Source organism: Electrona antarctica, assembly GCF_951216825.1.
Source record: "Electrona antarctica genome assembly, chromosome: 18".
NCBI lineage: Eukaryota > Metazoa > Chordata > Actinopteri > Myctophiformes > Myctophidae > Electrona > Electrona antarctica.
The window spans coordinates 9,021,795-9,037,285 of record NC_136799.1 but is presented as its reverse complement, the minus strand read 5'-3'; the positions used below and the strand labels follow the sequence as shown (position 1 = coordinate 9,037,285).

At 42.3% G+C, this 15,491-nt stretch overlaps 2 protein-coding genes across 3 annotated transcripts in view; one reads left to right on the top strand and one right to left on the bottom strand.

Moving 5' to 3' along the window:
- The first annotated feature begins 2,171 nt into the window (after positions 1 to 2,171).
- LOC306942897 (serine/threonine-protein kinase/endoribonuclease IRE1-like) lies at positions 2,172 to 5,281 on the top strand. Of its 2 annotated transcripts, none has more exons than XM_079529065.1 (6): positions 2,172 to 3,370; positions 3,643 to 3,809; positions 3,901 to 4,121; positions 4,257 to 4,386; positions 4,537 to 4,624; positions 5,109 to 5,281. In XM_079529065.1, the coding sequence occupies exons 1-6, from the start codon at positions 2,320 to 2,322 to the stop codon at positions 5,120 to 5,122; spliced, it is 1,671 nt and encodes a 556-aa protein (XP_079385191.1). In that variant the 5' UTR covers positions 2,172 to 2,319; the 3' UTR covers positions 5,123 to 5,281. The 2 variants fall into 2 exon arrangements, with proteins under 2 accessions (XP_079385191.1, XP_079385192.1); XM_079529066.1 differs by having other exon boundaries at positions 4,537 to 4,674.
- Positions 5,282 to 8,093: 2,812 nt separating this feature from the next.
- The window catches only part of dnah1 (dynein, axonemal, heavy chain 1), a gene marked incomplete at its 3' end in the record, with an annotated part of 91,088 nt that continues 83,690 nt past the window's right edge, over positions 8,094 to 15,491 (bottom strand). The window contains exons 75-79 of the mRNA XM_079527405.1: positions 12,326 to 12,456; positions 11,505 to 11,649; positions 10,578 to 10,784; positions 9,098 to 9,335; positions 8,094 to 8,215 (exon numbers count right to left, since the gene is read on the bottom strand). Of these exons, the coding sequence (XP_079383531.1) occupies positions 8,094 to 8,215; positions 9,098 to 9,335; positions 10,578 to 10,784; positions 11,505 to 11,649; positions 12,326 to 12,456 (843 nt within the window). The remainder of the gene's footprint in view (positions 8,216 to 9,097; positions 9,336 to 10,577; positions 10,785 to 11,504; positions 11,650 to 12,325; positions 12,457 to 15,491) is intronic.

The window sequence follows — 15,491 nt, the reverse complement described above, 5'->3', positions numbered from 1 at the left end:
TATCATAATTTCATTTAAAGTGTGAATAGGGCATGACTCTTACAATAATGTATTTTAAATATTCTGTGAAGCAGCATCGGAACAAGACCAATATTACCTTGCTGTTAAACATTTATTAAAGCTGCCACACCCAAATTCTTTCTTAATAGCATTTTAAGAAGCAAATATGTTTACAATGACAGAACATTATGTAACATGCAATGCAACATTATGAAAAATACACGTACTGGCCATTTTTCGTGCTGTGTTTGTTTGAGATATTGTACAGTAGGACAACTTCAAAGAATGTCAACTGGTCTCAGTCTGAAATAAGGAAGTTCAAAGTCTAGAGCAGGGGTTCTCAATGTTTTTTTGCTGGGGACCCCCGGAAATGCTATGGCCATGTCTCGCGACCCCCGCCCCGCCCCACCACCAATACAAATTGGCCGCTACTATAGAGGGTATGCACAAGCATAAAGTGAATGGCAAATCGAGTGGCAAAACTAGTGACGGAGTGAGTTTAATGTCATTTAACATCGTTTAATGCAATCAAATACAACTTTTCTGTTCGGATGAATGGGATGTCAAGGCCAGAAAGTAGATTTTTGCCACTCAGTAGGCGTTCCTGCATAACTCCCAGGTTTGATGATGTCACTCGCATACCCTCTATAACCTTAATAATAAAGAAAATACATCATAAATAAATACTGAAACCAGATATAATCATTAAGGAAAGTTTATGCATGCACTATGTGTCCTATGTAAACTCTAAATTTCCATTTTCCAGCCATTCAGTTGCAAAAAGGATTTTTTTCTTCTTTTCTTTTTTTTTTTTAATTTATGAAAATAATTTGGGGACCCCCCCAAAATAATTTGAGGACCCCCAGGTTGAGAACCCCTAGTCTAGAGGATAGACAACATCAATGCGTGCATTTAGAGCTGAATAACTAGACTGGGCCATGGAGTGAAGAACTAAGAGCTTTTCAAAAGTAAATATAATATGGAAATGGAACAATATGGAGACATGAATACTGTTGCTTCTACCAGTGAGTTCATGCTTTACCATGAATACAGACATTGTATACATTTTGTATATATTTCAGTGGAACAATCCTACTTTCAGACTATCTGCAGGAGTGACTGATTTTGGTTTCATGAACAAAAGGTATTGTTGCATCCAGCATTATTACTTGAATAGCTGCATCTTAACATGGCTGGAGTGATAGACAATTAAGTCTAATATCAAATCTTTGTTAAGGGTCAAGTTCAAGTAGGCTACACTACACATCTACGTGCTCTCCAGAGTATACACAACGATGTCCTATACAGTTCTAACCCTCCACCTTCTTTAACATGTGTAGGAATATACAGTTAATCTAAACTTAGCCTCGGTTAAATAAGTAACACATGTACTGGTCAGATGCACTAAACAGTTTTTCTTTTACCCAACAGTTATTCTGAAGCAAAGATATGGTTCCACCAGTGACTGCCAAGACAGATCTTATAATACATGTCATTATTAGGGACGACTTCAAGAAGCTCAAGAAATTAATCAGAGACAAAGACATTAATGGCCTTTACCCATGCAAGGAGCTGAATGATCATATATGTCCTTTGACTGCTGCTGTGGCATTTCACAAGGAGGATATTTGTGCCTTTCTTCTGAGTGAAAAAGGTGCAAACCCAGATCAGTTATCGACAAATTACCAGACCCCTCTGGATTATGCCTCAATTCAGAAAAACACCCCACTTGATTTTGTGCAGAGGCTGCTTGCAGCAGGAGCAAATCCAAATGGTACCACACCATATCCCTTCTCAATGCCGACACCACTTCACAATGCCGCCATCAATGATAGGGATGATATCATGGAAGTCCTCATCAAAGCTGGAGGGATTGTAACTTTATTCTCTCAAGGTCATGACCATGCAAATTACAACAGAACATTGTCTGAAATGATAGATAAGATTGCATTGAGTGGTGATGACCTTTATTTTAAAATCAAACTTTTTATAGATATGGCATTTGCTGTAGAACAGAAAACACCAGCAGAGGTTTTCAGCATTTATGATCGTTATATGCTGGAGGAGCATCCCCAGACCCATGTGAACATGATTGACATGCTCTTTAATGTTACGGGGCCAGGGCCACCACTATTAAATGAGTATCATCAGAGAAGTCTTCAGTGGTTAAAGGACAACGAAAAGCTGAACTTCTACATTGAAAATGCAGACAAGCGGCTTCCAAAACTTCCCAATGCAGACGTTCAGGGTCAAGTGGTTAGATGTCTAAATGCAGTTTTCTGCACACTGAGAGAGATATCCAGTGAGGTATCACTGTCTATGATCCCCAAACTACTGAAACTCCTTCACGCAAGCACTCCTAAAATGCAGCATGTGGTTTTGAAGACACTCTATGTGATTACACAGAAAACTAAATTAAAAGATAACTGGAATCCAAACCTGGTTGACAAATTATGCAAAGCAGTTGTTCCTTTTGTGAAGAAAGAGCAGTCTAATATGAGGGAGTATACATACGGCATACTGGCAAACCTGCTTCCATTTGAGCATGCCACTGACGTCTTTACGTCATTGGGAATAGATGATGTGCCTGAGGATATAATTACATCAGCACACATGGAGACGGATGACAACCTGAAAGAAAGGCTTAGAGAATTGAAAAAGTATCTAAACAAGCCATCCTCGGAATGTGAAGTTTCCATGATCACCAATACAGAGCCACCAGGATCCAAGAAGCATGGAAAGCAAGAGAAGCTAAAAGATGAAGTTCATGTTGATGCAGAAATGCCAGCAACAGTTCCTGTTGAGGAATCTGGTCTGACTGAAAGTTCACATGTGCAGCCTATCGACCCCATTGTCAGTACATCACCAAAAGCACGGAAATGGTACCAAATAAGTGACAGATGGAGGCAGCAGTTAGAGAAGCTTGCAAATATTGATGACTGTAAAGTTATCAAAGTCGGGAATCTTATGTTTGTGGAAGATGATGAATTCCGCATTGCAAAGGGAAGTGATGGAACTGAGGTGTTCTTGGGGTTAAGAGATGATGGCACTGAAGTGGCAGTTAAGAGAATGACTAAATCCAACTACCAAGTGCTGAAGAATGAGGAAGGGTTTTTACGTCTTCCAGAGCTTGATGATCCTTTGATTGTACGATATGTTGACTTTGCAGAGGATGACGACTTTGGTTACCTTGGACTTCAGTTATGTGAATACACACTGGAAGAATACATCAAATGTGACTTTCCTGAAGACGGCCTTTCTGAATTGAGGAGGGAACTTGCAAATCAGTTTCTCAAAAGCCTAAGTATTCTTCATCGTCAGAATCCTCATATTCTCCACCGGGATATCAAGCCCCAGAATGTGCTGATTGGTAAGCTACAAAAGAAAAATAAACAAGCAGATTAATAATATAAGCAACATCATTGCACGCACGCGCACACACGCACACGCACACACGCACACACACACACACACACACACACACACACACACACACACACACACACACACACACACACACACACACACACACACACACACACACACACACACACACACACACACACACACACGTCTGTGTGCATGCTTGCGTGTCTGTGGCTCTCTATCTAAGAACTTTGATCTACCCAATTTGCCCTGCAGACATTCAAAAGCGAGCAAGATTGGCTGATTTTGGAATAAGCCGTCGATTACCCAAAGGACAAACAACCCACCGTACAAGCAGTGCGGGAACGAAATGCTGGAAGGCAAAGGAGACTTTGGATGAAGACGAAGATGATGTTGCATATAAAAGGAGCACTGATATCCAGGTTGTTGTTTTTTTCTGTGAGAGAAGTTAATGAATGGGAATGAAACAAATTATGAAAACGTACTTACTAAAATATAATGCTTATTCTTAAGGTGGCTGGAATGTTAATATATTACATCCTATCTGGAGGACACCATCCATTTGGCAAAGGGGTTAGATGTGAAGGCAACATTTTGGATGGAGTCTACAATCTGGATAAGGTTCAGGATGTGGTTGCTAAGGATCTCATTGAGCAGATGATCAATGAAGACCCAACGAAAAGACCTAAAGTGGAGGAATGCTTGGCTCATCCCTTCTTTTGGTCAAATGACAGGTACATTAGAAACAACAAGGGGAGGGGGGGGGGGTTCATTCCACATTATTGTTCATTCAGTTTTATCGGTACGTATATTCTACAAATCAGTTCAGACTCAGAGCAGCCTAATGTTTTCAGTACTTCTCTTTCCAGGAGAGTAGAGTACCTGAGAAACATTGGAAATGAAAAGGAAGTTCAGAACTTTCAAAATGCTGACAAGGACCTCATCAGTGCATTAGACCAGTATGCTGCACAGGGACAGTTCAACGCATGGAAACACAAGGTGAGTTTTTTATATTATTTAAATGCATTTGTATGCATTTAAATGTGAATTGCCTTTGTTCATGAAATGTGCTATACTAACTACAGTAGCTTTGTCATTGTAACATGTTCCCAATCCGTTCTATCTTTAAGTTGTATGTTTTTTATCCAGTTCCCACCTGCGTTGGTCCAGCAGATGGATGGCAAGAAGCCCTACCCTGAGAACACATTTGGACTGCTGCGCTTCATACGCAATGCACGTGAGCACTAGTAAGTTGAGTTAAGAACAACACAAAGGAAAGTCACTCTGGTCAATGTGTGTATTTTAACACAAATATTTGGTTTCTTTTTTAACACTCGTCCTGGAGCACTTCCTTTTCCGTCAAAACAAAATGTTCTCTGTTTATCAGTGAATTTTAGGACAATCATACAAAGGTACTTGGCATGTACAGTATTTACTACCAAGGAATCAACCCATTGTCAGGGTGTTTATTTGCATTCAGTGCTTGCTCTGACTACAGAGTGACGTAACAAAGAACATGGCGGCCGAGTTATGCCGCCGTTGGCGGCCCGAATGTCAACCATCTCGTCACCTCGCTCTTTCCCTATACAGGTTTACTCCATGCAGTATGTCGGGTTTCAGACAGTGATATTGCGGTGTTATTACTATAGCTCGAGTGTGGTTACAGGTCATCATCAGAATATGAGACTTACTTGAGTGACCACTGCTCTCTCTGTTTACAGTGCTGCGGAGGTAGCCCATCTCGACCTGATGGAGATGTTTCCTGGTCTGTTTGGACGCGTTTACATGTTTTCCCAAGAACAAGGCTGGAATTCGAGGACCACCCTGAAGGAAATGGTTAAAAGAGAAGATGTCGGCACTGCCAGTTCCGTGGGAAAGTCCACAAACCCTGAGACTGAGGGAACGTTTGATATAATGTATACTGCCATTGACGTATATGTTGTCTGTTAAAGGAAACTGCATGAATGAACTGAATCAATAGCCTCATGAGCAGAGTAACCATGGGTTCCATGGGTTCCCAAAGTGGGGTCCGGGGACCCCCATGGGTCCTTGAGGGAGTACCAGGGGGGACCCAGCTAAATGATAATTTGGAACCAAATGGACCCTTATGGGTCTGTAACTCAGAGTGTACAAATGTACGCTCTCAGAGTTAAATTAGCATTGATTTTACAATATAAATTGGGGGTCCCAGAGATAGAAATGCTATTAAATGGGGGTCCGTAGCCTAATGCATGTCAAACTGGGGGTCCTTGAAATTAAACGGGTTGAAAATCACTGCTAGAGCCATAAAAATCTATCTTATTGGGCTCCCTGGCATATCTCTTCAAATGGGGGTCCGCGGGCTAATTAGTGTCAATTTGGGGGTCCTTGACATGAAAAAGTTTGGGAACCACTGGTATGTTCTACTGAAGCATTGGTATCCGGAGAACTCGCCAGTTTTCCGCCTCGCCGCGGTTTAGTGCATTCTTGTTTTACTTCACTTCATTTAAATTGCATTGAATTGAGAGAGAGAGAGAGAGAGAGAGAGAGAGAGAGAGAGAGAGAGAGAGAGAGAGAGAGAGAGAGAGAGAGAGAGAGAGAGAGAGAGAGAGAGAGAGAGTTTTATAGAGTTTACAATAGATGAAGTAGGAATGCTAAAAGTTTAAACACCAAAGTACCAAAACAATGTAGCCTAATTCATTAGTAAACAATATCCAATATCCAGGCAGCGGTGACCGAACGGATAGCGGCGCGGTCTTGATACCGGAAGGTTCCTAGTTCGAATCAGCCGTCCGACACGTTAAAATTACCACCGCTGAAGTGCCCTTGAACAAGGCATTGAACCACTACGATGAAATGTGTTCTATGAGCAGGGCCTGGCTGGAAACAAGTTCTTGAGCTTAGCCCAGATACCCTGGGTAAATATAGATTTCATTTCATTTCATCCTGAAATGGTAGGCCTATACTATCATTGGTATTCACCTTTTCATCATCATCTAGCTGACCATTTAATTGCACAAAATAATTTGATCACTTTGGAAATGAACTATTAACATCTGTGGGTTTGACATACGACACTGATGAAGACAGCATGTTAGCATAACGATGAAGACATTGATGAAGAATTTTCGCTGAGGCGAGTTGCTAAACTGGCGAGTTCTCCGGTATCCGAAGCACGAGGGTCAATAGCACTCATAAAGTATGTACACAGAACCAGTAGAGATGTGATTTGTGCTCTAATAACAGAGCAGAAACATTTTTTATGGGTATATTATACCATAACATTAAGTTTTCTGGAAATAAACTCATTATAAAGCTTTGCATATGCACAACATCTCCACTCTTAATTGTCTCACGGGCCATTAATTACTTCAGCAGAAAAGCACCTAGAATCGGGTTTGACTTTGATTTGGTCTTTAGCACCATCTACAGGCTTGAACTAGATATATCACTACACACTCATCTTAACTGAGGATAAATCATGGGTGGATGTTAGTTTTAGGACACTTTTATTCAGTAGTTTACACATTAAACTTTCCATGTTTCACCACATACATATATACCACATTAATATAATTAATGCTTCAATATTTTCATGGAGTTGCATGGCAATTTATTCGTCTCCAAACTCTAAAATTAATTTTATTTTTGGTGGTTTATACACATACATTACACTGCTTGCCATGCCTATGGTTCAACCAGTAGTACTTTTGATTTTGTTGCTTTGAGGAAAATAGGAAAATAAAAAAAAGTAGTTAAAAAACAAGCAGATTAAAACAACCTGTTATGACAGAGGCTCTCTGACTCTGTTATACGTGTGAGGATGATTGATTCTGCAAACAGCCAGTGGTGGAAAAAGTACTCAAATGAGTAAAAGTATCAATACTGCAATATAGAAATACTCCATTACAAGTAAAAGCCTGGAATTCAAAATTTACTCGAGTAAAAGTACAAAAGTATTGGCATCAAAATGTACTTAAAGTACTCATTGTGTCAAATGTATAAAGATATTTTCAAAATAGAAGATCTACAAGCGCGACCCATTGTGAGCTTGTAGATCAGCTATTTTCAAATGACTGAAATGTAGTGGATAATGTATGTTTTGTAATAATTATCAAAATCTAAAAAGTAACTAGTCACTGAAGTTTTCAAATAATTGTAGTGGAGTAAAAGTACAATATTTGCCTCTGAGATGTAGTGGAGTAGAAGTATTGAAATTTTGAAATACTCCAGTAAAGTAAAAGTACCTCAAAATTGTACTTAAATGTGATTAGTTACTTTTCACCACTGGCAGGGGCAACAGGTGTGGCATCATGACGCCCAGCTCAGTGTCTAATTAGTTTGAAAGGCCTGGTGTGACTGCTTAAACACATACTATTTTATACTCAATCATACAATGGTGCTATGCAGTGAAAAAAGCAGATAAAAATTGAAAGTGACTTAAATCAGCCATCGACACCACCGTTCATGCCAAACTGAGGCTGAGGAGAATCCCCAAATGAATATCGGAGCATAGAAAACCCTAACCTTTTTCATGATTGTGGTCATTGTTTGCACAATAGTTTTGTACGTAGGGAAATTAAAAATACGTTTTTGTTTTTCACACGCCACAGGCACAGCGTTGAACCCCACCCCGTTCTCAGCACGTGGAAGCAGAATACCACCGCTGGTGTGAAGGTGTGTGTGTGTGTGTGTGTGTGTGTGTGTGTGTGTGTGTGTGTGTGTGATCAGTTGTCCAGTGCACAGAAGAGGGCCACTCCCCGTTTGATCCAGTGTCCCGGAGGGAGATCGGTAGGCAGTTCCACAGCCATCACATAGTTGGTGGAATGACCGGTGGTAGACAGCGTCCCTGTTGAAGACAGTAGAAACCGCAGTGATGATGTCCCTTTCACCATGCGACGGTTCCCTGGATGTCTCACCCAAACACGGTGAAATAACACGGGTTGGCAATGGCAATTCCGTACATAAACTACTCGAAAAACCCCAAATCTGTACATATTACACTGAAATCCTCACCATAGACCACAGTCTCAAGCGAACTTGAGCCACAAGAGCCACCACCGAGCAAGCTAAAGTTCCATTGAGCCGACTCAGCCCTGTCCGAGTTGTAACCCAATAGCACAGAATAGTAAATAATGTCAACCCGATCTCACCCAAACACAGTGAAATAACACAGATTGGCAATTCCGTACATATACTACTAGTGAAAGCCACGCCTCCGTCGCGGTCAAAACTGTAGTAGTGTAATATGTAGGGATTTTCGAGTTTTCTAGGCGTGTATGTACGGAATCGCCAATCCGTGTTATTTCACCTGCGTTTGGGTGAGATCGGGCTGGTATATTATGTTATATTTCACTCTAGGTTCTTTGGTTATGGTTTGTGCTAGCTTTATATTCATTTATCTTTCTCATTATCTCATTATCTCATTACCTCATCATCTCATTATCTCATTATCTCTCTCACAGACATTGACTACGCTGATGCCATCTGCCTGCTATCTGATCACGTAAGGCAGGCACAGGCTCTATCCACGCCCTATAAAAGCCTGTCTCCCATCTCTATTCATTTTGACCACCACCACAGAACAGGTCTACTAACGGTAACTGAACCAGCGTTTGAAGTGGTAATATAACATAATACAACACAAGAGCAAGCACTTAAACCCCCAGCCACACTTGCAAAACAAGACACAAACGGGCCAGTTGTGTTCCGATACTGTGTGAGCACTGACCAGCGCGTGTGAGGGTTTTGTAGACAGGGCAGACGTAGACGCCAGTAGTGGGAGGCTGGCGCAGGGGCTTTGGAATCATCCAGATGACAGACATCTCAGCGTGGAGCTCTTTGGGCCGGGCCTCGGCCAGCCGACCCCCCGCCACCGCGTCCCAGCGAGCCCCTTCCAGGAACAGCCCGTGGATGTAGCAGCCCACGTTGGGCCGCTCCGTCATCTCGCCTGGCGTCTTCGCCATCACCTGACGGGGGAGAGAGAACCAGAGGAAGAAACCACTTTGAATCTGCCGTCCCCATTTTGGGGCAAAAAAAAAGTAAAACAATGCCCAGGCAGCTGGCTGGCGCAGCGGTCCGGGTGCACCTAGCCTGACAGCACGTTGCAGGTTCGAGTCCCGATCCCGATGGTTTTTGCTGCGTGTCAGTCAACATCTCGCTCTCTCCTCATTTCCTGTCAACCTACTGTCCTATCAATAAAGACATAAAAAGCCCCAAATAAATCTTCAAAAAGTGTTTTCAATAATAAAAAATAAATAAATTGTGATAATAAGAGCTATAAGCTTGTTTGTGAGTTTGTGACCAGTTGCCCCGATATGTCGTTAGTCTTTTACAAACAATAAAAATGTCAAGATGTTAGCACAACAAAACGTTCATGGGCATAAGTATCAGCAAGTAAAGTCTTTAAAGGCAGAGCGGGCCACTAAACACCACCGCGCCCCATCCCGGGGCGCCGCAGAGTCACAGTGATATCCCTGTGGCATAGTGGTTAAAAACATTTTAACTTAAAATGTTGGCTTTCCACGCGGGATTCCCGGGTGTTACACATGGCTGACCTGGAAGTGGAAGCCGATGGTGTAGAGACGGACACTGTCCAAGCCCCCAGAACGGTTGGCCAACGTAGAGGTACCACAAGAGCAGCGCGAGGGGTTACTCTAATAGGAGCCAACCACTCATATCAACGCTAGAGAGGTACTACCCGGAAGACTTCGTCGGTCTTCCATTGAGCAACTTCCATTGAAATGAATGGCGGGGGTGGGGCTGTCGCTCCCGGTCCGCTCTGTAGTATTATAGTATCAGTGGTTCCCAAACTTTTTCACGTCAAGCACCCCCAAATTGGCACTAATTAGCCTGCGGATCCCCATTTGAAGAGATATGCCATAGACCCCCATAAGAGAAGATTTTTATAGCAGTGATTCTCAACCCGTTAAATTTCAAGTTTGACATCCATTAGTTTACGGACCCCCATTTAATGGCATTTCTATCTCTGAGACCCCAATTTATATTGTAAAATCAATGTTAATTTAACTCTGAGAGTGTATACAAAAATGGAACCAAATGGACCATAACGGGTTCATTTGGTTCCATTTATACACTCTCAGAGTCACAGACCCATAAGGGTCCATTTGGTTCCAAACTATCATTTAGCTGGGGACTCCCTAAAGGACCCCACTTTGGGAACCACTGTTATATAACTCTATGACACCGACCTGGAATTGGAAGCCGATGGTGTGGATGGAGACGGCGGCGCTGCGGGCGTAGTTCTGCAGGGTTCCGGTGAGGAAGGCCTGCGGGAAGAAGAAGCCGCTGATCCAGAAGGCGGCGGGGACGCCTCCGGAGATCCACGCCCGCAGGAAGCCCACCCTCCGGAGCAGGTCACACACCCAGGAGGACAGAGGCTTCAGAGACGGATAGGCCTGCAGGAGAGGAGGGCAGCGCACGCACGCACGCACGCACGCGCGTGCACACACACACACACACACACACACACACACACACACACACACACACACACACACACACACACACACACACACACACACACACACACACACACACACACACACACACACACACACACACACACACACACACACACACACACACACACACACACACACACACACACACACACACACACACACACACGTGGGATAGGAGAAGTAGGGTGACTTACAGTATAATAGACAAACTGTCATTTTTATTCATTTTAAGTGCAAGTCTATATGAATGTATCTGTTAGTTACAGTGCAGTGTGAAAAACTTTAGGGGCGTGTGTGTGTGTGTGTGGGGGGGGGGGGGGGTGTATCGAATGGGAAGGCACGAGACCAAGGCAAGTGCACATACTGTACGTGTGTGTGTGTGTGTCAGGCGCGTAGCCGGTTTGGGGGACCATTTAACACAAACGTGGCTTGCATGCTGTGGTTTGCTATACTAAACAGAAATTTGCATGCACAAGGGCTGCCAAAGTAGGCTATCTTTTGTTGTTTTTCTTGTTTATTGATTCGCCCCCTCTCTTCGAAGTTAGACTGGGCCAGCTCTAAATTGACTGGACCCTGAATGGACCCTACGCCGGTGGTGTGTGTGTGTGTGTGTGTGTGTGTGTGTGTGTGTGTGTGTGTGCGTCCATATCTTGCCTTGCTCTTCCACATATCAGGCACAGCGTTAATGAACAGACTGCTGGTCATCAGCTCCAGTTCTGATGACATCACCACCAAACCCCTCAGAGCCTTGATGATGTCACCGAGACTCTGAGAGATGACCCCCAGCAACCTGTTGTACCTGGAAGACAGACAGACAGACAGACAGACAGACAGACAGACAGACAGACAGACAGACAGACAGACAGACAGACAGCTTGTAAATGTTCAACATTGGAATGTTTGAATTGTTTCTTTTTAACCCATTAACACAATATGTGCCATGCCACGAACGTAGATGTGTGCACGGTTATTTGTCCTTTTATTTTTATTTTTTTCTCTGGCACCTGCACAACACTCCCCCTTAGTGGGCTAGCATGGAATGTGTTAAGATCCGAGGCCGATTCTAAATCAGTTTTCTGAAAAACACATGTTGCTATAATCAGTGATGGCTCAAACCTTTTCATGTCAAGGATCCCCAAAATATTTTGTTCCAGGGGACCAGAGCAAAGACCTGAGGCATATTCTAAAAACGCCTTCTAACACCTAACCTAAGGTTTCTGAAAACTGTCAAATTCTTATTCAAATATAAAATGAAAATAATTATGTTGCTACATGTATAGCAACCACTAATGAGACACATTTCCAGATTTAAATGTATAACAACAATGTATAGGTTGTTGCAACAGGTCTAAATGGGTTTTCTTATACAAAAATAGCAGATCTATAAGTTCAGCACGAAATGTGGTTAAACACATCTTCAGCATATTAGTAAATCATCTAGTAATAACAAGAGTACAGTAAGTTTGGTGTTATACCTGATGACCTCCTGGATCAGTACCGTGTTCATGGACTCTTGGTAGAGGACAGGGTATTTAACCACCACCTCCTGCACATCAAAAGGCCCAGGGATCTGCTCAACGATGCCTTCCACTATCTCCTCCACCATCTACAACATGACAGGGAGACCAACGCAATAACGATGGATCAATCTGTGGAACTGACAGAAAAAGTATCCCACCAATGGGCTGTATGTGCACACGCCATTTTGGAAAGAACATGGGCCTCTTCCCTACTTCCTTCACAGGTGTTACCGATGATACTAATGAAGGCTCTGTTCCATTCTGGTCAAACAGAGTCCGTGTGCTGCTATTGTGCAAGTTGGCTCACTGTGGAAACACTTGGGTTCCAAATGCATGTGTAACTCTGAGAGTGTACAAATGGAACCAAATTGGACATGTAATTTGGGCTTGCTATCTAATGTTGTTTAAACCAGTCGATCTCAAACATTGTCATGTTAAGGACCCCCAAATTAATAATGTATTTATTTGTCCGCAGACCCCCAACTGAAAATATTTTGTATTTCGACAGTGTCTACCTGTGGCTATCTATAGCCACGCCCTGAAGAAGACACTGTGTTGTCGAAACCCGTCGGCGTCTAGTGGCTTTTCATTGGCTTAATAATAGCCCTGTCAACCGATTAAAGCCTTTTTTGAGGGGCGCAAAGTCTATGGACTTTCTAATGTTGGTTTAGAGCACTTAAATGATGACGTACATCGAATGGCAGCCAAGTCTATGGACTTTTAATGTTTGTCTAGAGCCGCATAAACAAACATTGTAAGACGTCATGTGGCCGATATAAATACAGTGCGCACCCCTCACTTCACACAAGTGTGATCTTTAACTTAATCGTGACTGACTTCAAGAGTGTGCTTGATGGTGCCATGTTACGGTTTATATTGTTGTTTCATTGCCACGGGGACCTTTTTCCTTTATTTTTCATTATTTATTTTGCCATGACGGATGTCATTGAATAATCTTAAAATATGTTCTTGGAATGTCAGGGGCTTGCATAAACCGGTTAAGAGGAGAACAGTGCTGTCCTTTCTGAAAAAAGAAAATGTTCATATTGCTTTTTTACAAGAGACATATTTGGAGGAAAGTAAGGATTTGCTTAAACTTAAATATAGAGGGTATGCGCATGCATAAAGAGAATGGGAAATCGAGTGGCAAATCGAGTGGCAAAGTGAGCTTAATATTATTTAATGTTGTTTAATGCAATTAGAGATGACTTTTCTGTTCGGATGTATGGGCTGTCGAGGCCAGAAAGTAGTTTTTAGCAGTAGGCATTCCCGCATAACTTCCTGGTTTGATGATGATGTCACACGCATACCCTCTATACCTGGATTGGTGAAGTCTTTATGACATCCTATGCGTCTAATACTAGAGGGGTTGCTATTTTAGTCAATAAGAATATTGCCTTCAGATCCATACATGTTATAACAGATAGGGAGGGTAGATATGTTATTGTAAGGGGTATTTTGTTTGGTAACTCTGTGACTTTTATGAATATTTATTGCCCCCCTGGATATCCGACTAATTTCCTAACTAAAGTATTTTCAGAGTTTGTGGAATTGAGTGCAGACTACCAATACATCGGGGGGGATTTTAACGTGATTATGAGCCCTCTTTTGGATAAATGTCCCCCCTCTGTAGGTCCGTCCACCTAGTAGCCGGGCTAAAACACTTGAGTCGATATGTAATGATATTGACTTTGCTGATGTTTGGACGACATTTAACACTTCTTCTAATGCATATACATTCTTCAGCAATCCCCACAAGTGTCATTCAAGACTCGATTATTTTTTTGCACCTAAACGCCTGCTTAACTCAGTAACATCATGCAAAATTGGCAGTATAGTTGTGAGTGACCATGCACCAATTTATTTAGAAATCTCCTTCCGTGAGATAAATAGATTTTCCAGGTCCTGGAGACTCAATTCCACACTCTTGAACAATGATGTTTTTACTTCTCATTTTATTTCTCAATTTAAGGTTTTTTATGAGGTAAATGCTGGGTCTGCAACTCTGCATCTAACCCAACCATCTTATGGGAAACATACAAAGCCTTCTTTAGAGGTTTAATCATATCTTTTACAGCCAGCAGGCGGCAGCAGAGGATAGCACAACAAACACAGTTGGAAGACAGGCTATTGGAGGCAGAGCACAGCTATCTGACAGACCACGTGCCACACTGCTGCTCGTTGAATCCATGCTGTCCTTGCAATCAGATAAGAGTCTTACATTTGCCAAACAACGCATATATGAATCGGGGGATAAACCTGGTAAATATGTGGCCCATTTGGCTAAAAAGAGGGAGAATTCACAGACTATTGTTTCAATTAAGGATTCTAGTGGCAAGAGACTCAAGTTATTAATGATGTGTTTGCTGCCTTTTATAAAAAATTATACACTACAGAACAGAGTGATGACGCCCCCCAAAAAATGCAAGATTTCTGCCGGTGATCTCAGATGAGCAGATGACTATTCTAAATGCCCCCATCACGAAAGAGGAGATCCGTAATGCCCTCACAAAACTTCAATCTGGTAAATCCCCGGGCCCTGATGGCTTTGGATGTGAATTTTTTAAGAAATTTCAAGATCTATTTACTGATCCCTATTTAGCCATGATAAACCACTCATTTGATACAGGGTCCCTTCCCCAGTCTTTGAGGGAGGCCAATATCACAGTAATCCTTAAAAAGGGGAAATGCTCTGAAGATTGTGCCTCTTATAGGCCGATTGCATTACTAAATTCCGATTTAAAGTTGCTTTCCAAAATATTGGCACTACGTCTCGAACGGTTTCTTCCTTTTATCATAAATTTCGCCCAGACAGGCTTCATTAAGGGCCGAAACTCCTCTGACAATGTACGGAGGCTTCTTCTTAATGTTATCCAGTACATGCATACGATGAGTATTTTCGGTATGGGTGACACATTCATTAAATGGGTTAAGGTTCTGTATAATGGCCCCCAGGCAGCGGTTCTTACAAATGGCCTTAGGTCTAAAAACTTCTCTTTGCAACGCTCTAATAGGCAGGGTTGCCCATTGAGTCCTTTGCCATTTGCCGTCGCCCCATATCCTCTTAGACATACACAACATCCCTACTTTACTGATCCCAAAATAATATTTGGGAAAAGTT